We start from the raw sequence: 27,014 nt of genomic DNA on the forward strand, positions 1-27,014 counted from the left end.
TCTAATTATAGTAGACGGGTATAATTGACCAGTCATAGATATATGAGTATTCAGGTTCCTGTTACCAATTAAATTTCCCATCATAAGTGAATAAACATTTGGACTGTAAGCTGGCATCTCATCCTGGCAAAGCTACACAGGAATCATTCCATATCCTGTGACAGTTAATAGCTCATACAGAATTAATAACTTGGCATTCTTATTTTATACAGCAGACTTATGAGCTTGGTAAATCAGTCAGACCCTGAGAGATGGAACCTGCTCTCAGTCTACCAAATCTACTTTCTGGGCCTATCAGTTTATTTATTTATTTTTTAAAGATTTTAATATATATTTGACAGAAAGACACAGCGAGAGAGGGAACATAAGCAGGGGGAGTGGGAGAGGGAGAAGAGGGCTTCCTGCTTCCCAGGTCATGACCCTGGGATCATGACCTGAGCCAAAGGCAGATGCTTAACAACTGAGCCACCCAGGTGCCCCTGGGCCTATCAGTTTAATGGGCAGACCTTGGACAAGGGTGTCAGTTGCACCCTGAGGTGACCACACTCAGCAGCATGACTCACATTGTGGAGTGCTGAGTAGGTATCTGTGTAAATTCCAAAAAATAGTATTTAAATTTTAATATTTTAATTATAAAATATACCATTTGGTTGATGTTTACAACTACCCAACATTGCATATGATAATCTTAAAAACTTGTACACATACCTATTGCTATGAGTGTGTATCTGTGTTTGTATATGTGCATATGCTTAAAACACAGCATGTATGTAACATATAAATTTGCGCTATTGGTGAAAATGTTCCAACATTTCAAAAAGTACATAAAAGAGTTTCTCTGTGCTACACACCTCCCTCACCAGTTCATTCCCTCCTTCACAGGTAATCACATTTGCTTTTGCATTAATATAGCTATACATGTATTTACACTTCTAAAATAAGTGTAGAGCTTTTATTTACATGAGCATGACCATTCTTCAGCAATTATCTGGTAACTTTAAAAACCTACTGAAAATAAAAGCCATTACTTGTAGTGGCATCATGTATCCCTGAGTTTGAAGGTATTGGAATGTACTTTGTCATTTCTCTGTTGATGGACATTCAACTTTTTGCTTTTAAAAAATTTCACTATTTTAAACTAATTTATAAAGAAAATTTTCATGTTAGGTCTTTATACATGTAGATCAGAATTTTTATAGGATAAATTCTGAGAACTGGAATCACTGGGCATTTTTGCATTTTTAATTTCGAAAGTTAATGACAGGTCATTTTGCTAATAGGCCATTTCAATTTACACTTGTCCATAAAACATGATATGTCCTTTCCCCCCTCATTCTTCCCCTTTACAAGATATCATCAAACTTTTAATTTTTTCCAAGATTTATTTCTTCATATGCTTGTTTATTCCTGACATTCCTGGCTCAAGGGTGGATCCAAGGAAGGAGAAAACACATAGAAATAAGCAGAAAAGGGAGTATTAAAATTTTATTTTTCTTTTTTTTTTTTTAATAAACATTATTTCAGTCCCTATTATAAACCTAACATATGACATTGTGTTTTTAGAAGCTACCTGGGTGGCTCAGTGAGTTAAGCATATGCCTTTGGCTCATATCATGATCCTGGGGTCCTGGGATCCTAGGATCAAGACCCTAGTCAGGATCCCTGCTCAACAGGGAATCTGCTTCTTCCTCTTCCTCTTCCCCAGCTTGTGCTCTCTCTCACTCTCTCTCTCAAATGCAGAAATAAAATATTAAAAACAAAAAAGATACAGAAAACTGAAAAGAAGAACCCATCCACTCATAATCCAAAACGAACATTGTTAATATTATGGTTCATTTTTTTTGTTTGTTTTACTATTTTGTTGGAATTCTATATTTTGCATTTTGCATCATACTGTATAATCAAGGTTTCATTCTACTTTCAGCATTTACATTATATCTTGTTACTGAGTTTAAATTATTAATAGAATATGCATTCCGGGGCACCTGGGTGAAAGGATTGGTTAAGTGTCCAACTTTTGGAGCTCAGGTCCTGATCTCTGGGTCATGAGATTGAGCTCCATGTCTGGGTCTACATCTGGTTCCACAGTCAGCATAAAATCTGTTTGAGATTCTCTCTCTCTCTCTCTCTGTGCCTCTCCCCCCCCCCAAATAAATAAAATCTTAAAAAAAAAAAGAATATGAATTTGACCAGTAAATTTTTAAGTTTTTGAAATCTAATTCTCTTCTGCAATGGAGAGACAAAACAGAATTATAGAAAAATAAAATACATTCTATAATCCTACAGAATTATAGAAAAATAAAATACATAAAATAAAATATTAATTACTAATATAATTAGTAATTCATAAAATTACTAATTTAGTAATTAGTAATTTAGTAATTTCAGAAAATTTTATTCAAAAAGGAACCTTACTGACACCCAGTCAATTCCTTTATTTTTCCTAAGAGACACATTGAGACCTAGCGAATCCAATATTTGGCTCAGCTTGCCAGCTAGTTAGTTGCAAAAGCTAGAATATGGAAGCGGGTTTCCTATGACCTGGCAAAAGCATTCTCATTATAACACAGTTTTCTAACTCCCATTTCCTGGGAGTTTTTGCAGTAATTTTTTTTGCAGTAATTATAATCAAATTACCTTATTTTAAATCTCCCTTTGCTCTATGCTTTCTCTCGTCCTGAAAACTAATCTTCTGGAAGTGGAAGGGTCAAGAAAAATTAGATTAAAAACAACAACAACAACAACACAAGAACGGAAACTAACAAGTTATAAATACCAGCAAAATAGGAAAGATGATTTCCATTTTTATAAACTAAGAACTGTTTTCAACAGCTTTTCCCCTTTAATGTATAATTTTACATAAAGCATGAATTCATTACTTATGCTTCATGAATACTCTTAAATAAATATTACATTGTCTATTTGTCACCTTTGTTTTACCCTTTGCTTATGCAGCGAAAACGACTGGGGTTAAACATTAATATATGTTAGTGTGATTTCTTTGTTACAATTACAAAAGCCATATGTACAAAGATATATTTTTTATTTGAAATTTTATTTCTTTAAAAGCAAAATTACATAGGAAGGTGCTTTGGAGTCTTAAATATTGAGGCATGAAACACTGATCCAAATAAATCCCCAAATAGGACTACCATCTACAGATTTTTAACAGCTCAAATATAGCAATGTTTAAGTAAAATATTTAATTTACCAAAGATTTTAAAGGTAATTTTAGTGAAAGAAGGTAAAATGTATGAAATAATCAAGCTATTCCACAGAGAATACATAAATAGTTGTAGCTCTTTGAATTAGATAGATGGATAAACCAATAATATACCTAGATTTTTGTTTTCTCTTAAGAATTTATTTACATTTCATCCTAGCTCAAACTTTGGAAAATTCTTATTTTTTTAATTGATATATACAGCTGTAGCAACTACTCAATTGTCTCTAATTATCAAATACAAGGCTTAAGGATTCATCTCATATTTTCTTGGTAATCACTGCTTTTGTAACTTAATTATAATGAATAGGCACTAGGACCTTAATATTGAAATTTCACTATCCTCATGTATATGTGTTAAACTGGTGTAAATGAATTCAGTGATTCTGTGATGAGTCTTTTGCTTATGTGAATATGTCCTTTGATTCATATCAATAATAAAATCATTAAGGAATTTGGGATTCAAATCCCTGATCAGAAATGTGTACATCTCAGGACATTTGCACATGTCTAGGCTAAATACAATATCAATAGAAGTATATCTAAATATAAATATAAGTCTGACTCAATAATATTTAGTTACTATTTAAGTATAGTTTTTATTTTGTGAATCTTCAGAATATAAAAATGATTGTTTCCATTCCCGTTTAAATTAAATTTCCCTTTTTTTGCCATCTCTTTTACAAAGATACTCTAAAATACAAGAGCACGTAGATTGGTAAAGCTTGTAGACAAGATGGCAGTTGCCTTTCAGTTATGATTGTCTCATTCTATTTGTTTGCAAAATATTTTTTAAAGATTTTTATTTATTTATTTGAGAGAGAGAGAGAGAGTGAGGGAGGGAGAGCATGAGAAGGGAGAAGGTCAGAGGGAGAAGCTGTCTCTCCACTGACCAGGGAGTTCCATGGGGAACTTGATCCTGGAACTGCAGGATAAGGACCTAAGCCAAAGGCAGTCACTCAACCATCTGAGCCACCCAGGTGCCCTGCAAAATATTTTAATTAATGATATCTGACATATGCATATGCTCAACATACCTCCTTACCTTGAATCCAGGGCTAAAATAAAGTTCTAGTTCTTCTTAGATTGTATTCGAGTTGAGGTTAGGATTGTATTGCTTTTGATTTCTCTCTTATCTTGCATTACTTCTTCCCATGAGAACTCTAAAATTATCTCTCAAAGGGACAAAGAGGAGCAATGGGAAAAATATCTTACCCTTTATGACAATAACCTCTCAGTCTATGGTTTTTGTTTTTTTTTTAAAGATTTTATTTATTTATTTGACAGACAGAGATCACAAGTAGGCAGAGAGGCAGGCAGAGAGAGAGGAGGAAGCAGGCTCCCCGCTGAGCAGAGAGCCCGATGCAGGGCTCGATCCCAGGATCCTGGGATCATGACCTGAGCCGAAGGCAGAGGCTTTAACCCACTGAGCCACCCAGGCGCCCCTCAGTCTATGGTTTTTGAACTATGGGTTACAGCCTGTTAATCAGGCCTGAAATCAATTTGGTGGGTCATGTCCAGCATCTGTATTAATAAAATTACGTAAGTAAATAATATCAGAGTGCCTCAGCAGTAATAGAGCCAAATATTTTTATGTTAAACTTTTGTTTAACTGTGTGTGGGGGTGTCTGTGTGTGTGCACTAGACAGTATAAAACCTGTGGATTAACTTAGGTGTTGTGATCAGAAAACTCTAGTCTAACTACGAAGTTATCGTGACTATCTCACTCTAGCCACAACAAACACATTCATAAAAGCATATTGGGGAATTTTCTTACAATGCTCTATTTAAAGTAGGCCCCAACACACCATAAATAAAAATTAGGATACCCAGTCATTCTGTCCTTACTGTCAGACTGTTGATGGGTGACTGTGAAAGTCCTGGCCCCAGGGAGGACACCATGACTTTGGAAACTAACTTAGTGTACTGAGCTGAGAAAACTCTGTGGGGGAGAGGAGAGCACCAGTGTGATCCCGCCACTGAATTCCTCATCTCAGGAACTCTCCAAGCACCTCTTAGCATGGACTTCCAGCACCACATGTTCACCAAGTGTTTTGTTTTATTTTGTCCTATTTCTTCCTGAGCTGAATCAGGCTTTTTCCATAAGTAAGAAGGCACATGGGAAAATTACATATTTTTTAAAAACAAATCCCCGCTCTTGTAAAACTTTGTCATTGTTCACTTCCGCTGTGTCTCCTAACAGTTGCCTCTCAGTATCATATATTCATTTCTAAGAAGCCTTTTTTAACTAATTAGAAAACAGGGTGTGGCACTTCTCACACTTTGTCTTAAAAACAGAAATCACTGTGTGCATTCCATATTTTTGCTTACAATGCATATAATATATATTATATACACATATATGCATGTATGTGTGTATACATGTATGTATATACATATATATGTATATATACATATATGTGTGTATATGTGTGTGTGTATATATATATCTATATCTATATCTATATCTATATCTCCACCTTTCCTTTGCCATTAATCCTCTTTCTCACCATTTTCTAACTTCCATTAGCTGATACAGAGGACAGGGATCATCTTTTAACTCACTTCTTAAAGCATTTTGGACAGCTAAAAATGCTTATAATGAAATTCTATTAGGAAGAGAAAATGACACCATTCTATCTCAAAATCATATATTTCATTTCCCCCAAATTATATTTTTCATGATTTTTTTCTAAGTAGGATTTTACAGTAACTGTATGTTCCTAAATGAGTTTTCTTCCAGACATTTGCACGAATGTGACCTGTAAAAGTGAATACATTGTCCTTTTGCCTTCTTGCTACGTCCCTCCAAAATCCCTGTTATGTTCCCCTCTTTGGAAGGCCAAAATAGCAATGCCTTTAAGTGTTTCTCTCCTGAGAGCTTTTTCTATTTCTTTCTGTGGAATTCTAGAGAGACAAATATCCCCTTAGTGACTTGGCTGCCTGTGCAGTCTCTGTCAGTGGCGTTCGTGGCTTGCTCTCACGCAAAAACAGATCCATTACTGCCCATCTTGAAAAGTACCCCTTCTGCTGGGCTTTAGAATGCTCCTGGGGACAGTGCAGAGGCCAGTGGCCCTGCATCCTTAGTTAGATGCACATTTGACATTCATTACAGCCTGTATTTTCACTTGGGGATGGACTTTAGGTATTCTGTGAAACTGCTAAAATGCATCTTCTACCTATCCTCTATTCACACTAGACTCTCCCCTTCTGTTGCTACCTTTGTACCTCGACTTCTGTCTCCTGGCCTCCCTTGTACATCTGTCCCCCAAATCCCTGAGGTCCTCTGTCAGCAGACATTTCTAAATCTACTTTCTTTCTTAATATTCTACCTATTCTGCTTTATGGTCTAGACCTGAAAAATAAATCTGGGACAATCTGGTAACATATAGTGAGATGTCATTCTTAGGTATATTATTTTCATTTTTACAATATCCTTCTGGAGACAACATTGGTGGAATTTTGAATAATCTGGTGGTACATGATAGAAGTTTTAATCAAAAACTGCCTTCAGTCTTTCATTTTTTTCATTTAATGGATCCCACAAATATTTTTTCTGTGATTCTCAATTAATCCCATTTGAATGTCTACCTTTTCATCCTCTGCTTAAAACCAGGTTCTGTATATTTGTAAACTAATAGAATTATTCTCCTCTTATGTTTGGAGTGAGTGGGGAAAGACTTGTGAATTTAGATGACTAACTAGTTTGGATTAAAAATTTTTTAAAAGTAAACAACCAGTTTGACTTGGTTCTTATGATGAATCATAATACACAACAATTATGCAGTGCTTATTATAAACCAGATACTTTATTAATACCATTTTTTAGCACTTAGAGCAACCTTGAGAGGTATGTCATATTACTAAGCCCATATTATAGATGAATAGATCAAGACCATAGAGCTTATCAATAGATTGATACACTTAAGCGTGGTGAAGTCAAGTTTTGACATAGATAATCTGTCAAACTATTGTGCTCATTAAAAGCAATCGAGTCAGTTAAAGGTGGGTGTAAGCAATCTTTTTTTTTCTTCTTCTTTTTTTTTTTTTTTTTTTAGTTTGCAGATGTACACCAGCTTTGAATATGGGCACTCACCAACTGTGAATCTGACTTTAGTCCAAAGGGTAGTGTATCACGTCAACTTCTCCTTTCCTTTTCTTTCTCTCCTGACTGAACTGTTGGAGAGTGATATAGAACGGTGATTTCTCTTTCCTTCCGTCTTTTTTTTTTTTTAAGTCTTCCTTTTTCTTTTCTTTATTTACCTGTTGAAGGCTGACAGAGACTCTTGGTTGGCCACCCACTTTGGTTTCGACTCCCCTGGGAAGGATAAGGCACCTGTGGAACAAAAAAAAGAATCAGAGCTGTCTGCCCTCAAGGAGCATCCCCTCAGGCAGACGAAAGGGAGAAACGGTGATTTTCTGAGCACGTTGTACTCCGTAAAGACCTGTGTGTTCTCTTGTCTCTGCAACAGGTACCATTTCTGTAAACACACTGCGCACGCCCTACACGGCACCTGGCGAGAGTGAGATTCTGGACCTGGATGATGAGCTGTACCTGGGGGGCTTGCCGGAAAACAAGGCTGGCCTCGTCTTCCCCACCGAGGTGTGGACTGCTCTGCTCAACTACGGCTACGTGGGCTGCATTAGAGATCTGTTCATTGACGGCCAGAGCAAAGATATCCGGCAAATGGCTGAAATTCAAAGTACTGCTGGAGTGAAGCCCTCCTGTTCAAGGGAAACAGCAAAACCGTGCCTTAGCAACCCTTGTAAAAACAACGGCATGTGCAGGGATGGGTGGAACAGATATGTCTGTGATTGTTCCGGAACAGGCTACCTTGGCAGGTCCTGCGAGAGAGGTAGGATTCCAAAAACCAAGCAGCTGACTCCCCTGAGACGAAAAAGTGTATTAAATGTTGACCTCAGACCTTAAACTGACCATGGGAGCGTAACGCATGCTCTGAGAGGTAAACACCTACAGGCCAAGCAGCCTACTAATGAGTGGTACAGGATTTTCAGAGGCCCTGATTCTGGGAAGACACGGAGTTTGAAGTGTATAGCAGGAGGAAGTATGTTAGTCCTTCAGATCCTCTAGAGTATGGGCTAAAGATGAGTAACTGACAGCAATGACAGTCTCTTTTGTTTTTAATTCAGGACCCTAGAAAGTAAAGAAGCTATGAATTAGAGATATTTATGGAATCCAGCACTAATATCCATGACCAGAAAAAGAGCATGTGAGGCCACTTCCCTGACACTGTGGAGTGAGACTAAAGTTAGTCTGCTCACTTCTCCTTGGTCTGCTTCTCCGAGTTTGAAATTTAGAAAGTAAGGTGACTTTCAATCATCTAATTTACACCTGCAGTTTCAGAAGTGCACCCTAATTTCAAAGACACTTACCTTTGCCTAGGACCTGAGTGATCACAGAAGATTTACCTCTGCTGTATTTACCTCTGTGGTATTAAGGCTCAGTGTGTCTGCGGGGCTTCTGAGCAGCTCCCTTCCTTTCTTCTCTAGTAGGAAGCACAGCTACATTTTTTTTTTTTCTTTTCCTCTCCCATTAGAAGGAGAAGAATAAGGATAAAGGGAAGAATGAAGAGCAAAGACAAACCACTCTTTGTCTGCAGACTAAAGGGAGAACAGCAGAGGGACAAAGTCCTCCCATCGACCTAAGAGTATCAGATAAATGCTTTAGTCACTATACCCATTGCCACTCATTTTCAACAATGGAACAAAAAAATCAATATGGAAAACTATTGATGAGTTGTTCCATTGTCCTCTCATGCTTCAAATAACTCTGCATTAGACATTTAGCCTGAAAGCTCCTGTTGTGTATTGTATAAACTATGTACATTTAGTTTTCTTTCCCCCTTTCCATCCTGAAATCGTTTAATTTAAGTTCACACTTCCTAGAGAACAAAAACAGTGATTTTCTAGAATCCAAAGTTGAGATGTGACTTTGGTTCTCTGTCTTAATGAAGAGATTCAGTTTATCAGTTCTATTATTAACATGAATCAATCTGAAAATAGTAATAAATAATTTAATAAACTAATAGTGATCTTAAATTACCAACCGAAATACTGTTACTGTTCTGTACTCTACAGTTAGATAGGTCAATAGATGGGTAAGTATATTAATCACCTAGATTCATTCATTCTCCTAGTACTGAATTGCAATTCATATCCAAAGTCATTAGAGGTTAGCTATTTCTGTGTAGTTTCAAGTGTAAAGTGTATATTCTGTGAATGCCCTCTTCTCATTTCCTTCTCTAATTTCAGTTTATTTGTTTCATTGTATGGTCTTCAGAAACTGGCAAAAAGGGCCAACAGTAACCACCAAAAAGGCAACAAAGTTTGTAAGACATATTACAACTTAGACATAATGGGAGATTCGCAGGCCTGCATGATTTAAGCTGTTGTTTTCTTCTTAATCATCCAGAGAGCTGCCAGTTACACTGATGCTTCCTGCTTAAGTGAAGCTAGAAAAGGCTATCACCGGAACTGTCACACAGATTCCAAAAGCTTTCAGTTAAATATGTGTGGTGTACCACCCTGTGGCAAGATCCTGCTACTACATATGGCAGAAATAAAAATAGAAATTGTCAAGCTTCCTGAGCCAGAATGAGGGAAAGGGAATATTTTTATTTCACAATAATTAGAAGGAGGGGTGGCAAGCATATGTAGATTTGCAAATGAGAATTTAATAGCAAGCTTCATCACTGGGATCCGGCATACATTTTTATCTGACAGGTGGCTAGAAATTTCTGCAGATTTCTTTGTCTCCAGGTTGGTTGTGTGTTGAGGAAAAAATGGTCATTTTTGTGCGATTTTTGTTTCCAGACCACCCAGCGTATTGTTAGAAGTCTTTGTTTTTCAGAATTAATTTTCTTGCTCACATTATGGTATCTCCTGAGAACAGTGGTGATGTGGGATGCTTGTCATGCTCAATACCACAGAATTTGGCTTCTGTCCAGTTCCCAGCTATGCCCTAGTTCAGTCAACATAAGATCGTGCCCAGCCCTTGGGGTTTCCAATTCAAAAGAAAGAGCTTTGACTGTGGTTCTTCTCCAGATATACTCTGATCACAATAGGGTGTTAATCACCTAAGAGTTGATGGACAACTCCTGAAATTAAAAAATAATAATGATAATAAAGGTACTAGTGGTCTCCATCTTACTATTACTGAGTAATAATTGATAATTTATAAAGATTATTGTTCATAGTAAATAAAAAGTGTGTTCAAGCCCTTAGATAATGCAGCCTGAGGAATAATATTGCAGTCACATTACTATAGGAAATTTTTATTCTGCATTAAGTAAGCAAAGGAATTTACAAGAAAGAGTATTTGCTGACCTAAGCAATTAAGGAAAATAGTATTTTTTATGTGCATCAATCCCATAAGGAAGAGTAATATAGAAATAATGTACAATTGAATATAAATTAAATTCAGCATTTTCCCTCCTACTTTATTTTTAATAAAGCTGAGAATTTGTGGAGACTTGGCCATGTAGAAATTATTCTTGGTTATGTGTATATGTTATAATCAGAGGTCTGCTTTATACTTGTTTGTTAAAACTCTAACAGATGGAGAGACAGATGTCAGAGCAATATAATTTGGCTCCCTGTCTGATTTTCATCGTTGTGCACAATATGTGACGGGCTTTCGGCAAAACTGAGCACAGGTGTACACTTTAGACGGCAAGAAGGAATAATACAGAAAAGCAAATTTATCAAACTTAACGACAAAGGGGAAGGAGATGCAGGAGACAAAGTTGAAACTTTTTTCTCCCCCTCTGGGAAGTATTGTATTGGAATTAGCCTTCTAAAGTACTCTTTTGTGTTCTAAGGGGTAAGATAATTTTACTAATGTGAAAGGATGCTGTCAAATAGCATAACCTTCAAATGTCAGAGTGTTGTTTACCATTTATTTGGCAACTCTAGACTCCAACTTGTGCATTTTCCATTTCTTGTCTAATTAAACATTAACTCTAATTATGAGGAATCATTTAGGTGTTCATTTGTCGTTTATCAACAAGTTATTTTCACACTGAGAATTATTTAAAATGTACTCAAGTTTTATTACTTTACTATATTATCTCATTCCTGCAGTTTTTTGGAGAATGTTATAGGTTAATGATTCTGATTATTTTCCAACTTTGGATTGTATTTCATACTATGTTTATGATCCATTGTCAGTCATCTCTACTTCTAGAAGGATGTTCCCCCTCCTTAGTTTTTAATCAAATTAAGCTGCATTTTATAGAAGATTATAAAATCATTTTTAAATGTGATTATTGAATAATAGACACTAGGTTTATAGATTAAATAAAGGAAAATTAACAACATTTCAGTTCTTTTATCAATATGATGCCGAGGAACTGAGTAATAGATAATGACTTTTAAATGTTTATTCAGGTGTTTGTTGCTCTATAGATATGGACAATGATTGGCTCTAGTTTAGGCAAAGAAATAGTAAAGAACAAATCTCCCTTGATATTATACAAGAAACACTTTTTTTTCCTAGAGATCACCATAGTTTTACAATCATGTTTTAATTTTTTAATTAATTAATTAATTTGTGTGTGTGAGAGAGAGAGAGAGAGGAAGAGCATGGACGCAGGGTGTGGGAGGAGCAGAGAAGGAGAGGCAGAGAAAGAGAATCTCAAGCAGACTCCCTGCTGATGGTGAAGCCTGATGTGGAGCTCGATCTAACCCCTGAGATCATGACCTGAGCCGAAATCAAGAGTCAGACACTTAACTGACTGAGCTACCCACATGCCCCTTAATTATGTTTTGAGTAAACTACTATAGCTTTTCTGTTAGGAAACTTAACTAATAATAAAAATATGTGGTATAATGTAGAACCATTATATTTTAAAAGGATTATATTTTATTTTCTCAAAGTCAGGTCAGTGCCTAGCCACAGGACTGGTATTTTGATAAATAGATGCTAGCCTGTCATTTGTGGCACAGTGTGTCCTTCAAAGTAGACTTCAGCAAATATCATGTCCACATAATTTACCAAAATTAGATTCCACTTAACAATAGGCAGAGTAAATACTTAACTTCTTTTTTTTTAAGATTTTATTTATTTGACAGACAGAGATCTCAAGTAGGGGAAGAGGCAGGCAGAGAGAGAGAGAGAGAGAGGAGGAGGAAGCAGGCTCCCCACTAAGCAGAGATCCTGATGCGGGGCTCAATCCCAGGATCCTGGGATCATGACCTGAGCCAAAGGCAGAGGCTTAACCCACTGAGCCACCCAGGCACCCCAATACTTAACTCCTTTAGTGAGCATTTATGTAAGCTTGATATCCAAATGAAAATAAGCTCTTTCATATATCTTCAGTATCAAATGCAATCCTTAATTCAGTTAAGTACGTACTGAAGCTCTTCTATGTGCCTGGCCCTTTGCAAGGTACTCAGCTACTGCTAGAACAATGTATAGGAGAGCCTAACCCTGCCCTCACAACATTTACATTCTAAAGGGTGAAGCAGATTAACAGTATAGAAACGTATAAGAAATGGTAATTGTAAAGAAGAAGAAATAAGTAAGTAGATATGGAATAATTGGGAGGAAGGATCAGTGGGGTGCTTGGAGCAGAACTCTTGAAGTCACATTTGACCAGAGACCTGAATGCCAATGGAACCAGCCATGTAGAGGTTTAAGGTTAAGCCTTTTAAAACAGACGGGTCCACAAGTGCAGGTACTTGAATGAGGGATGAAATCAGTGTGGCTGGAGTTTACTGAACAAGTGGCAGAGATGCTGAAGGTTGAGGCCATGGAGAAGGGCTGGGGCCAGATCACGGAGAACCTTGTGGGTAGAAAAGCGGTGTGGCTTTTATTCTAACTGCAGTGGAAAGCTATTGGTGGGAGGTGGGGAATCATAATTTAAGCAGTGTAGGGATATAATCTGATTTATTTCTTTAAAAGTTTAGCATGGCTGCTGTGGACAGGAAGAAAGAGTAGAAATGGGAAAACCGCTGAAGGAGCTATGATAGTGGTCTAGGTGCGAGACTGGAGCAGAGGCAGAGATACTTTGGTGATAAGGATAAGAAGCAATAAATTCAGGAAATGGCTTGGAATTAGAGCCTACAAGACTCATAGACTTGCACATAGATTGGGCATCGCAGAGAGTTTAAGAGAAAAATCAGAAAAGCTAAGTTCTGAACAATGGGATTATGCCATTTACTAAGCTGGAGAACATTGGTGAAGGAGCATGTGGAGTTGGTTCATGGGGGCGGGGGTGACTATAGTATTTAAATTGGAAATCTTAAGTGAGTGATGGATGAAGGAACTCAGGAGAGAAGTCAGGCTGTTAATAAATATTAGGGTGAGTTGACCAAGATCCCTTAAGTCAAGAGGCAGGTGGAAGAGAAGAGCACCAAGAAGGTATACCTAGAAGGAACCTTCCTTTCTTTATCTGTTCTGGATATGCATTCAGTCCCATGATGACAACAACTAATGATTAAATATTTGACTCTCCTGACTTTTTGACAGACAAACTTGCAAAACCACAACTCCAGAATAAGTCCCAATAATAAGCAATGTATCAGTAAAGCTAATCGTGCCATGTAAATGGGCAAGATGATGAGAATTTCCAAGTTTCCTTTAATTCCAGCTGGTTTTTCTTTTGTTAAGCATATTCTGCGTTGTCAGAACCAATGAGAAAGCAGAATTACTCATACTTGTTTTGTTCCACCACCATATGGTGTTTAACAATAAAGTGTTCTATTTCTTAAAGCAGGCACTTTGTGATCAACAGTTTCTGGTGTCCTCTTCTTTATGTGTTTAATACAGTATTAAGCGACTTCTCTCTTAAAGCAGTCCACTTTGGTTTAGTAGCACTAACTAAAACATGCAAACTCTGCAGACCCAGTCATGTTTATTCAGTATTACCAAAATACATAGTTATTGGCTTTTTGGTGATAGCGTCACATTTTCAGAACACCAGGGTAGTGCTGACAGAAGATTTCAGCTACCCATTCCCTGTAAATAAAGATTAAAATGAGGTTTCAGTTTGTGTCTTTGTAAAAATTAGTTACCTTGTTAAACAAAGTGACTCAGAAGAAGCACCACATGTTGTTTGGAGCTACTTTTTTTCTCTCTTTGAACATCACCTTTGGTAAAATGTTGACCTTATTCTAACATTTAAGTCATTTCTTTTACTTTTTTTGATCCTATGAAGGCAGATACTATGAAAGAAGATAATGATGGAAACTTCTAGAATCATGGATTTTTAGGGTGGCTACGGCCTTAGAGATCCTCTGCTAGCACCTCCTCATTTTGTTGAGGAAAGGCAGATTTGGGGAAGCTAGTGGCCTAGCCATGTATAAACAAGCATTAAGTAATTGCTTACTTAGTCAGTGCCTCAACCCAGGCTCATACTGTGGCTAACACAAAAGAATGTGATCTCTGCCTTTGAAAAGGGAGAGAAGACGCACACACGAACACCGATAAACCAGCATGATCAATGCCATAGCTAGAAAGGGCTATGCGATCAAAAAGGGAAGTAGTGCCATCTCTGTGCCTGTGGTTTAGCAGACTTCACAGAAGTCCTCATTATGGTGACTTCTCTTCCCCGCTTAAAAAACAAAAAATGCTCATTTCTCAGGAAGATGAGTTGCGTTTGCAGTGTTGTGTTCTATCTAGAAGCCATTAATAGGTCTCACTGTCCTTTTTCACAGAATAAATTAGTACCAAACTGACCAAGAACTTTGATATTCACTTCCCATCTGTAGAGGCAACGGTTCTGAGCTACGATGGGAGTATGTTTATGAAAATCCAGCTCCCAGTGGTGATGCACACAGAGGCCGAGGACGTGTCCTTACGGTTCCGATCCCAGCGCGCCTATGGCATTCTCATGGCAACCACCTCCAGAGACTCAGCAGACACCCTCCGCCTGGAGCTGGATGCAGGGCGTGTGAAACTGACGGTCAACCTAGGTAACAACTCCCCTTCCCCCATAAAACTAATACTTTTCACTTTTTGTTCAGTTTTGCCTGCAAACATTTATCGAGTAGCCTGTTTTGCCATGGAAAGTTAAAACACTTAATGGTCTCATTTTCATCATTTAAATTAATTTAGGTTTTGGGGGCATCTTTTTGATTGTTTCATTTTGTTGAACATAATTTACCATTTTGTGATTTCTACCACTGAGGATTCTTAAAAGGGAAGCCGTATGTACCAATGAGGTCAATTGAAAGTATAAATTGTTAGGCTGGAAGAGGTCTCAAATAATTTCCATTGTTGTATTTACTGGTATTCTGATTTGCTATAGAGGATACCTTTCAGATGAATAAAACCCCATCTGCTTTTATTTAGGTAACATCTGCACAAAATGTCAAATTTCTGCTCTGTGATGTAGACCAACAGTTACTTTTACTGTACTCCCTGGGCTTCTCCTTTGACTAGTCACCTTTGTGGTACACCATCATTTCTGTTTGGAAATACTGTGTGGTGATATTTTGCTATCAAACAGCAATCCACAACCCTTCAATGCCCAAAGACTGCGGCCCGTAGCAAACAGCCATGAGAACACTAAAACACAGGCTCTTCTACAGAGAAATAATGCTTTCCTGCTTCATTGTAGCATTAGGAGAGAGTCACTACAGTAAAACCTCAAAAAGCTTTATGAAATATGGGGGAAGGTTAGGCCGAATTAAGAAAGAGTTGGAATTGTAGACTTAAAAAAATACCCAGTTTTGTTTTCAATTACGTTCCAAAACACAAATTGATAGCTAGGAAGGCTTCTTAAGGAAAGGTGTTACTAGGCTGATTTTAATGGGTGGATAAGAATTATCAGTAGTTAGAATGTCATTTCATGCAAGTTGTGCCATCAGTGTACAGTGAAGTACTGGGATTCAGTTTTCATCCTGAAGTTCATCTTTTACAACTTGTTTAATTTTTCTCAGACAATCTTTGTTTGTCAAGAATTATAAATATTCTGCCCAATAAGTTTCGTTACTATCAGTAGCTCCAAGAGGAGAACAAATTAATGAGGTTTTACTGTATTTCCTGGAAGTTCTCAACACACACAAAAATAAATTAATGGAAAGAGAAAAATAAAATTTGAAACATAGTTTGACACAAAGAGTAGCAAAATGTGATGAGGTGAGGCATTTGTGGAAACTACCTACAGTTTCAAATTGTGCTGGGCAGAATGGTAGCTCATAAAGAATAAAATTATTTCAGTGGTAGCTTATTGAATACAATTACATTCAATTAGTATTAGCTAAATAAAGTTAAATAATGGTGTTTTTTTAAACATCACTGAAGAATGCAGTGCACTGTCATTTACTGTTCTGTTAGAGTTCCCTCTAGTGACAATGATAGGTTACTACAACAAATCAAAGGAAATTGCCTAATCGCAGTAAAGGGGCTGCTAGCCAAAGTGGAAACACTCATGGGAATTTTCCAACAGCAAAGCATTCTGTGGAAAGAGTTGTGTAGGTGCTGGTCCTTGGCTGTTTGCAACCACTTTTCTGATGCGGTTGACGACACATGACAAACTCAGCTATATGGAAACAGAATCTAGGTTTATATTTTTCATGTTCCCCAAAGGCATTAAATACTACAACAAAAACCAACAAATATGTATCTATACATAGAATAAACATAAAACATCCCACACAGTCCTTTAAAGACAGCCCTTATAATCACAGTCTGTGTTATTCAGATCACACATTCTGTTCTTAGATCATCTGCGTTCATAGAAAAAGCAAGTTTAAGAAAAGGAAGTTCAATACCCATGTTAACCATGACACTTAGCACATAGAGATAACATTGTTAGCTCCTAAAAGAGGCATAGGCTCGTGTGCTCTGAAGAATGACATTATCCCTTAGCTACTGAAGGCTTCTAAAAGAAAATACAGTTGTTTCTTTCTTCCTCCAATTAATACAAGGCATGGAATCCAGCCAGTATCTGGCTGCTAACTTCTTTGCCTAAGCCAATGATAATAACAAAAATAAAATACATTAGGGTAAAGTTAGAATATCTTCAACTTGCTCTCCATTTGATCACCACAATTCTCAAGAGTTCTATCGGCCTTTGTGGGATATTAGACTCTGAAGGTCCAAGATGTCTGAGCCTAGCTGGGCTTGCACTGTACCCCATTGTGACGGAACTGAATTAATTATGCTGAAAACAATGATATGTTCTTTCACAGATGGGGAGAAAGTCGCAGCCAGTCTAAGCCAAGCATCTTTGACAGTTAACAACGCTTTCTTTCACTTAGATTTGTCACCATGTAGCTTTGTTTGAATTGGCCATTTTTTTAAAAAAAACCTATTGTTGTTTCCAATGTGAAGTTTTATAACAATGAATCTGGGTTCTAGAAGTATATAAAGAATACATGATATGGAGTGGCCATATTTGCATGTGTCTGTCCCCGGAAGGGTGGACTGTGATTTTATTGGATGTCTGCAGCTATTACCTTGAAGGATAAATTTTCATTTTTCATCTATTCTTCCCCATCTAGATTGTATCAGGATTAACTGTAATTCCAGTAAGTGCCTATTCAAAATTTTTAAAATGTTATTCCTCCATTATGATGTAAGCTAGTCCAGAAAAAAATGAAAGCAAGACAAAGACGTTTATCAAACTCATGAATTCACTTTGGAAGTGTGCCAGTCCATCATCTGGGTTGTAAAAATTCATTTTGAATTCTGTCCAGCTGATGATTTTCCTCCTGTAGATCCTATATCTAAAAGAGGTGACAAATATTTTAGAACAGAAGATGCACACACCTCTCTAGACCTTTGAATAAGGCAAGTAGCATTTGTATTTTGCCTGATCTCGGACTCTGGTAGCTCTTCACCAGATTAGGAAAAAAATACCATGGGTAGTATTTCCTTCACTTTCTTTTTTTAATCTCTTGACTCAAAATATAGAAACAAATTTTGAATTCCTTTTGAGAGCTACTATCAAATTCTTTTAAATTCAACCAAAATTCTACTTAGAAAAATGTATTTTTCAATGTTATATGTATCTATATAAAGAAAATTACTTATCTAAGAGTTTTTTTCTTGTTCATTAAGAGTATTTACATGATGAATTTTTACATCCTCATCACATACCTGCAAAAATAATCAAAACCCTTCAAATCTGTGATATGCATGCCAAATGATGAATCAGAAAAGATGCATGGACTGAGTTTTATTTGACTATGGACTAGAGAACCTGAAAGGATATAAGGACTGTGATTTTATTTTGAGTCGTAGCATTACCTTAAGAATAAATTCATTTTATTTCTTTACGTAAATGTTTAGTTTTTCTCCTTTCCAGTTTTGCTGACCACATCAAGGAATATCTTCCAATGATACCAAAGTTGTTAGCCATGTAGATAAAAATGGTTCTAACAAGATTCTAATCTCTCATTGTTCTAGTCAATGAGAACAAACATTTTCTATATCCTTGGAAAATGCTTAATGTGAGTTGATCAAGTCTACTCCCGAAACCATTGGCTGTGTTTGCAAATAGCAATGTCATCTTCTGAGGAACAAAATGATGGTCTTAAACATACAAAACAAGAAGCTTTACTAATGAAATACATATTACTTTGAACACCATGCGTCTTATAACAGATTTGTCTTCAGATATTTTAGTATTCATTTTAAAGTAACATAAATATGAATCTTTCCAATCATAGCAATAAAAAAGGTAACTGAATCATGATTTATGAAAAATTAAATTGATACACTATCATATAAGGCATAAAACATTATCTTGAACAGAACAGTTCCTGAAGTAATCTCTCGAAACTCTCACACAGGTAGTACTTTTCAAATTTACATCATCTCCTTTCAGACACCATCCCACACTTCCTGAGAAGGAGCACAGTTTTTGACTCTCACACCCCGGTCCAGTTTGCTTTCAGCTCTGGGGCACTCATGCGGGTAAAATGGCAATCAAGAAATACTTTCCCAAAGCTAGATTTGTGCCTTAATGCAATTATAAATATTCTTGATACATCCTGAGTCTGAGAAAATAATGGGAGGAAAATACTCCTTTCTAGACTCTCGTTTTATGTACTCTTGTTTATTTCTATTAAGCATATAATAAAGCATGAATGTTTAAATTAACTAAGTGTAACTATATAAACTCTAGTATTTGGAATTCTAGTATGGGAGTTAACCAAATCAAGTGTGATGCTGTGTTTTCTAGCTATACAAGTGACTCTTTTTGAAATAGATATTTGTAGTCTAATTATCCTTGTTAGACACTTCTCTTCAGTTGGCTTATATTATGAGATTCTAATATTAAGCACAGTCTTTTTTCCTCTGGATATTCCACAGAATAATACCTTTGAGGACAAAGGTTTTTGCTGGTTAGTGAAATTTTTCCCTTTTTTAAGGAGTATGTGTCACATGTAAAGTACTTGAATTAAATGAGTGACTGTGAGCTCTCAGTGCACACCTCGGACAGGACTGCAAATGCCTTAACTTGACAGCAGTCACTGGAAAAGAACATTCGATGAGCAGGTAACACTTTCATTTTCTTTTCCCTTTGTTTTATTTGGGGAATAGTGGGCAGATGTGGCAAGAACCCCAAATTCCATCAAGAAATCATGTTTTTCCTCAAAGGTAGGAGAGGGAGGAATTTACATATCAAATATGCAAATCTAATTCACAGTGATTAAATAAGCAAAGATTTCCACCTGGAGTGCATTTCCTACCCCGTAAAAATATGAATTGAAATATCTGTACCTCATTATAACTTGTAGTTTGAGTGGCTGGTTTATTACATTTATCCCCTGTGAACTTTAAGTTTATCTGAAACCAAAATGAATGTACATTTATTAAATCACAGCCATCTACCATTTATCATCGTCTCTAAAAATTATATCATACCTAAGATACAACTGTATTATGAAATTAATATGACATCTTTAAGGAAGTTTCCACAGCAAATATACAAACTGTAATGTAAAAGATTATCTTAGGTTGGGAATTAATATTAACTCTAAATTATTAAGGTTGGATGGAAACATTTTTAACCTTCTCTATACTTACTCAGAATTGCTCTGCTGTTTCCTTTGGTGGCTTCATCCTTCATCCCCGCTCCTACCCTCAGGGTAGAGCAGTTGTTACTTGATAAGGAAAAGTTAATATATATGGTACCAGACTATCCAATCGTTGCCCTTGAAGAATAGGTAGTAGGTGAAGAGGAAAGAAGATCTAGCTGCATGTATTCAGATGTGTGGGACCATCAGAGATGGCAGGTGTATTTCTTTTTCAGCCATTTCTGTTTGAGTAGTTTATATGCACCACTAGTCTTTGGTGGACAGGTTGGGGCAGAATCTTTTGTTTGGCTTCCTTGGAGAAAGGGCAGATTTGAATTCCAGAGAGCATCTCTGGCAGATTCTTGTTGCCACCATTTTTCCTCTTCGTAGGAAAAGCTGTCAAGAATCTTTAAATGGAAAGAGAGCTTGCTTTCATTTAAAAATCAAAAGCTTATTTTCATGTGTGGAAAGGGTACTTTTTTAAAAAGAACCATCTCTATGAATAGTGGTCATCTCAATGCCAAAATGTATGCTTTGATCTTTCAGATTACAAATGGAATGTCTCAGCACACAGTCGCAGACCAATCCCAGCTCTCTGACATCCATTAGCTTGTATCATTGCTAAAATATGTTTGTTCATCTGCACCTTGGAATTAAATTAAGGTCAGTTTGTGCAGATTCATGACTGAGAAGGTGAGCACGGAAGTGTGTTATCTTCCACACTCCATTCTCTTCTATCCACGATAGAAATAAAGGAATAATAGGATTTCTTGCACCTTCTCAATAGACTGCAATATTGAGAACAACAGTCTGCCATCATGAAATAATTGTGTATGGAAGTTGCTTAAAGAGCCACCATCTTTTAATGCATATCATTTCTTCTCTGGACAGTATTTCAAAAAGGTAGATGAGAAAGGACTCTAAAGTCACGTTCTTCTACCATAAAGAGAAAAAAATATCCGAATTAGTGAAAAAAAGACAATTTATAGACTATTTTGCAAAAAATAATTATTGTAGAAATTACTAACCAATCATTAATGAGTTATTGAGAAAATCCAAATCAGATTGAATAGTACTTTTCTGACTGGCACATGAATTATTTGCATGAGAAGGCATGTTTGACAGTCTCTTCCCTAGGTTCATATTAATGGACTTAATACATCTTTTAAAAACTGTAAAGATTGCAAAGGAAATTTTCTAATCTTTATGAAATTATCCCAAATTCATTATTAGTTGGATCTGTACTGTCCATCATTCTTACTGTGTATTCTCTTTGTCTGCCAAAGTACATAGTCTAGTATCTTGGTAACTCTGAAGTAGACTTACCAAGACAATCTCTATCTTAAACTTGGTGTCCAGTAGTTCCCTACAGGACTTCCAAACTCATTAGGCTATGTATTTCTCTGCAATTTTTTTTTTTGAAAACTTAGATTTGTAGTGATATATTGCATCTTTAAATGATCCCAAATTTTATTCTCTCTCTTAAAAAATGTTAGTGCTATAATCCTTAACAGTTTAAATACATTGAACATTTGAAAACAAAATGTGTTCCTATCAACTATAGATGAGTCCTGATTGTCCTGTAAGTAACTAAATATGTAATGGACGCAGGGAAACATTTGTGCTTATGTTTTTGTTAGTATTTCTTTCCTTGCTTTCTTTTATTTATTGTTTTATTGGTTTGTTTGCTTGTTTTCGTCTTTTCAAATCAATGACATAATTACAGAATATCCTTCTTGCTCACAGGAAGGCTTGGGGCCACCTCTGCATCCACATAAAAATTGATTTTAATATAAACTCATGATCTCTGTTGTTTGTTTTGCGTGTTGGCATTGTTTTGGTTTCTTTATGCCTTGTATATATGTCTCTTCTCCTGCCCACCTGATCTTTCTTCCTACCAAGACGTACTCTTCCTCTTCACTCCAATATCGTTTCCTCCTGTTCGGTTTCCTCTTGTTTTCTTAAAAGAATATAAATTCTCTGGGTTGACAAAATATTTTAAGAGGCAGACCCTACAACGATCTTTGGCTTCTCACAGAAAGCGGTTTGTTTAGTATAATGACAACAAAATTGCAGATCACGTTCAAGTCAACAAGATGTCAGGGGTTGAAGTTCAGCTCCTTTCATTTGCAGTTCAGTGTCTAAAGTATCAGAGAGAAAGAGAATGTGAGGCCAAGTACTTAACCTCACTTTGCACTTGGACAGAGTGAAGAAACACTCCGCATAGTATGTTATTGGAAAATGTACTGTGATGGATGTCTGGAGTGGATAATAAGATCTTTGTGTTATCATTTTATTACCAGCATGAAAAGATCAACTGGATATTAGTTATCACCCATTTTTTTTTATGTAGTAAAAATGGAAAGCAATAAAAGAATGCAAAATGTCAAACAGTGGCACTTAAGCCATATTAGATTGCTTTGATCAGGCTGCTGTTTGGCAGGCTCCTTAAAAAGACAGGACGAAATTTCTGGGGGCTGGCTCTTGTTAACATGAAGCAAACATTCCGTTCAGAGCAGCTGCCCAGTACCTAAAGAGCAGACAGCTGCAAAAGGGAATCTTCTAGCCTGATTTATAGAGTTGTGTCAGTCACCACTTCTCATGACTGGTGCTCTTCATCTGCCTAGGACGGGAGCTGCTTGAGCAATAAAGGAAGATGACTATATAAATGCAGAACATAGAAGTTTTGTTTGTTCTTTAAGTTACTGTTATTTTTTTTTTAAGCTGAAAGTAAATTTAAGGGAAGGAGAATAAAAGACTATTTACATATGATTATTTTTAGCAAAAATCTAAGGGAAATAAAATATTGAGACCATAGATTTCTTTTTTTTTTTTTAGTTTTATTTTGAGACCATAGATTTCTGATTAAAAAAAAAAAACAAATAGCTAAAATAAAGGGAATTAGCACATGACAATGAGTCTAAATTTAGACTTAAATATCAAAATTAGAATGAAATTTAAGGAATGCTCCTTTGGATTATCCACATGTTAAATTTATGAGAATTATAAAGAAGAATAGTTTTCCCCTGCACATGTAAATGGCTACATAGATTGGGTAAACTTAGTGGGAGGGCCTGAAAAGTTGAAGACATGGGTCCATTTTCAGGAACAACTAATCTGTAAATTGCTTATACACAAATACAAAATGGTGCAGTGTTTTAAAAGACTGCTCTTTTTTACATTTTTATTAACATATAATGTATTATTTGCCCCAGGGGTACAGGTGTGTGCATCAGCAGGCTTACACATTTCACAGCACTCACCATAGCACATACCCTCCACAATGTCCATAACCCAGCCACCCTCTCCCCTACCCACCTCACCCCAGCAACCCTCAGCTTGTTTTGTGAGATTAAAAGTCTCTTATGGTTTGTAATAGACCGCTCTTTTGTGCAGGTTAAGAATTCCTCTTGGAATCAGGCTCAATTAATGATTGATTGATTGAAGGATTGAAGCATTTTCTTATTACTGTTGCAAAAGGCTCTGCTCAAAGTGATGCGAAATTCCAGATTAGGGCGGACTGAAGCCATCAAATTCTCTTTCATTGTTGAAACTTGGCATTATAACAACGGCCTAGGTAGACATTGTCAGGAAGTCCTAGAAAGTTTCAGAAGAATGAGTCTGACTTGATATTCGCTTGGTTTCTGTGAAAAGGAATTTTTTTTTTTTTATACAACCAAATACCACCAAACATACGAGACCACAGCCTGTTGGTGAGATGTTTTTGTTTGTTGTGTTATTAAAAAGAGCTGGTTTTTAATTATCCACCATTTCTTCCATAGTTTTTTGAATTTCTTTTTCCACTTCCATGTGTTTATTTATTTCCTTTGGTAAGGATGTAGCATCTCAATATTTATCATTGATCCAGAAAATCAAGGATAGAAATTTGAATTACATTTATTTCTTTCCATTAATAAGATTATTTTTTGCTTTTAGTTTATTTCATTATGAGATGCATGATTCAAATTTCATCGTTTTAAAGAAAATAATAAAATAATAATTTACTGTATTTGGAGCATTGGGTCTTTTACTTGTACACCTCGATTCAGGTTCATAGAAACTTAACTCCTAAAAAATAAAAAGGATTAAAAAGAACTTGTGAATTTTATTTAAAACAGTCTACAATTTTTAGGACAGCCTTAATGTTCAATGATGATCAAATGCACCATGCTATGGTACCCATTTTATTAGTATAGAGAAATACAGTTTAGAAAATTTTCTACAAGTCTTAGGAAAAGGAAAGGAAATATAAAATAAAACAGAAACAGAAAGACAAACCGTAAGAGACTCAACTCTAGGAAACAAACTGAGGGTTGCTGGAGGGGAGGGGAGTGGAAGGATGGGGTAACTGGGTGATGGACATTGAGGATGGCATTTGATGTGATGAGCACTAGGTGCTGTATGCAACTGATGAATCACTTAATTCTACCTCTGAAACTAATAATACAGTAAATGTTAATTAAATTGAATTTAAGTTAAAAGAAAACAAAATTTCTACAAGTTTTATATTCCTATTTTACTGAAAAGAAAGCCACTAACAATTTATACCCTATCAATTGCTTATCTATCAAAGACTATGAAAACAAGTGTCATGATCATGGATTTCAGTTCCTCATATGGTCACTAGAAAGGAATTAATGCATCTGTTGCCTGCTAAAGTAAATGCATAATTTAAAAGACGATGCCTTTGTGTACTTAACTATGGGTCAGATATGATTAATATAAGCATCCCAGCTTAGTTTCCATTTATAGGAGTATACACATTATTAAACACCATGGTTTAAAACATATAATCTGAATGTTTTTTAAGATCTTGGAGAACTTTGATGATTTTTCAAAGTTTTAGTCTTGAAAAACGGGTGTTTTTAAAATTTAATTATTTATATATATTTTACTATCTTACTGAATCTGCAGTGTTCTCTGAGAAAATAGCTACTTGAAGATGTTTGCATAATTTGAAAATTCTTATTGTTTTTTTCAAAAATTGAGACGACTTGCAAAAAAAAATTGTAAAAGATTTCATAGCCTAAGTTTCAAAGAAATGCTAGGACTAACATTTAGTAAGTTAGTTTCCCTAAAGATTATCTTATACTATATAAACACTCATCAAAACATAAAAGCTGTCATCAGAGCAGGGACCCACATGATATTATACTCTCCTTAAAGGAACACAGGAATAGCATGTCTTCCACACAAACATCTTTTCTCTAGGGTATCTGATTAAATATGTTTCCTCTTTACTTATAAGATACTCATGAGGGTTCAATTTCTTCAACATATAACTAACACATAGTGCATAAATCAAGTGGGAAAGCCTCTTGAAATTGGGGTGGGGGAGAATGAATGGGGCCCTCAAAGAATTTGAAGATTGAAAAATTTAGTGTGCTCAGAGCTCTGATCCCTTTCTTTCACTTGTTACCAATGGGAGCAAAGGGCAAGATGGATAAGAAGTGCATTATGAAAACAGCTTCCCCAAAGATAAAGTAAGAAACTCTAAGGGTATTTAAATTACCTTTATTTTATTTGTAGTTCATACTGGATTATTTGTTCATTGTTATTTGTTCTTTGAATATATCACTCATAAAGTTGTGAGACTTCTTTATCCTCCCATCACCCTTCCCAGGACATCAGTATAAATACAAACTTGAAATACTAATGCAAAGTACTATTGAGATAAGTTAAATTTCAAAGTCAATTGACTTTTTCTATAGATAATTATTATACTTAAAATTGCTTTGGAAATGTAGGATTTAGAGTAAGAACGATCAATTCTCTTTTAAAATTTGCATACAAATAATATAGCTAGCCTGTGAATATAGGCACTCATTAAATTGTCAGATACATGGGAAAAAAAATCAACCCATTTGAGAAATCAAGAAATTTTCAGTATAAATAAATGTGTACAACTAAAAAATCTAAAGAATTCTGAAATTTCTTACATTTTAGTAGGTACAAAGGGAATAGCTAATGTATGTGAAAATTAAAACTCAGATATTGTAGAACAAATATACTATAATGGCATGACTTAAAATTGCCATTACTGATTTTTCATGCATTAAGAAGGTGTCCAGGAAAAGAAAATAAAAAATAAATTATTTAATAAGTTATGCAAATTTCCTTAGAATACAAACATATTCATCTAATATTGTTGAAATAGGTGGACCAAAATGGAGGTAGGACCTGATAATGACTTTCTGCCAAAGTAATCTAAAGCAGATCCAGGTCATTAAACCAGTTGAAGAAAGATAAAATAGAAAACATATATTTACAAAAGTAAGTTCTATTTCCATTCATCAGTGATCTCAGAGCAGTCAAATTAAAACTGATTGGAAGCATCTGTGACCAAGATCTTGCAAAACAAACCAGATTGGAATAACCATGAATGAAAAGATACTTTTCAGATGTATTGCTGTAAATTATCATTGACAGGAATCCACTACGTGAAAGCCTAACTGACATAATCTCATCATAGGAAGATTGACCAGGAACAATCACGCAGATGTAACATTACTTCTAGCAGTTGGGAGACTAGCTCCAAGGAACCTGCAAACACTATTTCCTCAGGTTGAGCAAGTTAACTTGATATAAGATTTAATAGCTAGTAACTGTTGCTATAGTTGAACAAGCAACTTTTTAGAACACTTCCAGGATAGGGAGGCAGCCCATTCATTTCAAAAGACTTTGACACAAATGAATAAATAAAATCTTAAAAAAACAAAAACAAAAACAAAAAACAAACCCTCTCCCTCTCCCTTTGGCCCTCCCCCAACCCCAGACTCTCTCTAAAATAAATAAA

At 35.8% G+C, this 27,014-nt stretch overlaps 1 protein-coding gene across 29 annotated transcripts in view; it reads left to right on the forward strand.

Moving 5' to 3' along the window:
- The window catches only part of NRXN1 (neurexin 1), a 1,152,783-nt gene that overhangs the window by 512,941 nt on the left and 612,828 nt on the right, over positions 1 to 27,014 (forward strand). For 20 of the 29 annotated variants that reach the window (XM_032877800.1, XM_032877795.1, XM_032877797.1 and 17 more), the window contains 3 exons: positions 7,696 to 8,079; positions 14,957 to 15,160; positions 17,696 to 17,722. In XM_032877800.1, coding sequence (XP_032733691.1) covers positions 7,696 to 8,079; positions 14,957 to 15,160; positions 17,696 to 17,722 — 615 coding nt within the window. The remainder of the gene's footprint in view (positions 1 to 7,695; positions 8,080 to 14,956; positions 15,161 to 17,695; positions 17,723 to 27,014) is intronic. The other 9 variants (XM_032877802.1, XM_032877811.1, XM_032877822.1 and 6 more) reach the window with 1 other exon arrangement.

The sequence above is a fragment of the Lontra canadensis genome, unplaced genomic scaffold, assembly GCF_010015895.1.
Source record: "Lontra canadensis isolate GAN:19392208 unplaced genomic scaffold, GSC_riverotter_1.0 scaffold61, whole genome shotgun sequence".
Classification (NCBI taxonomy): Eukaryota; Metazoa; Chordata; class Mammalia; order Carnivora; family Mustelidae; genus Lontra; species Lontra canadensis.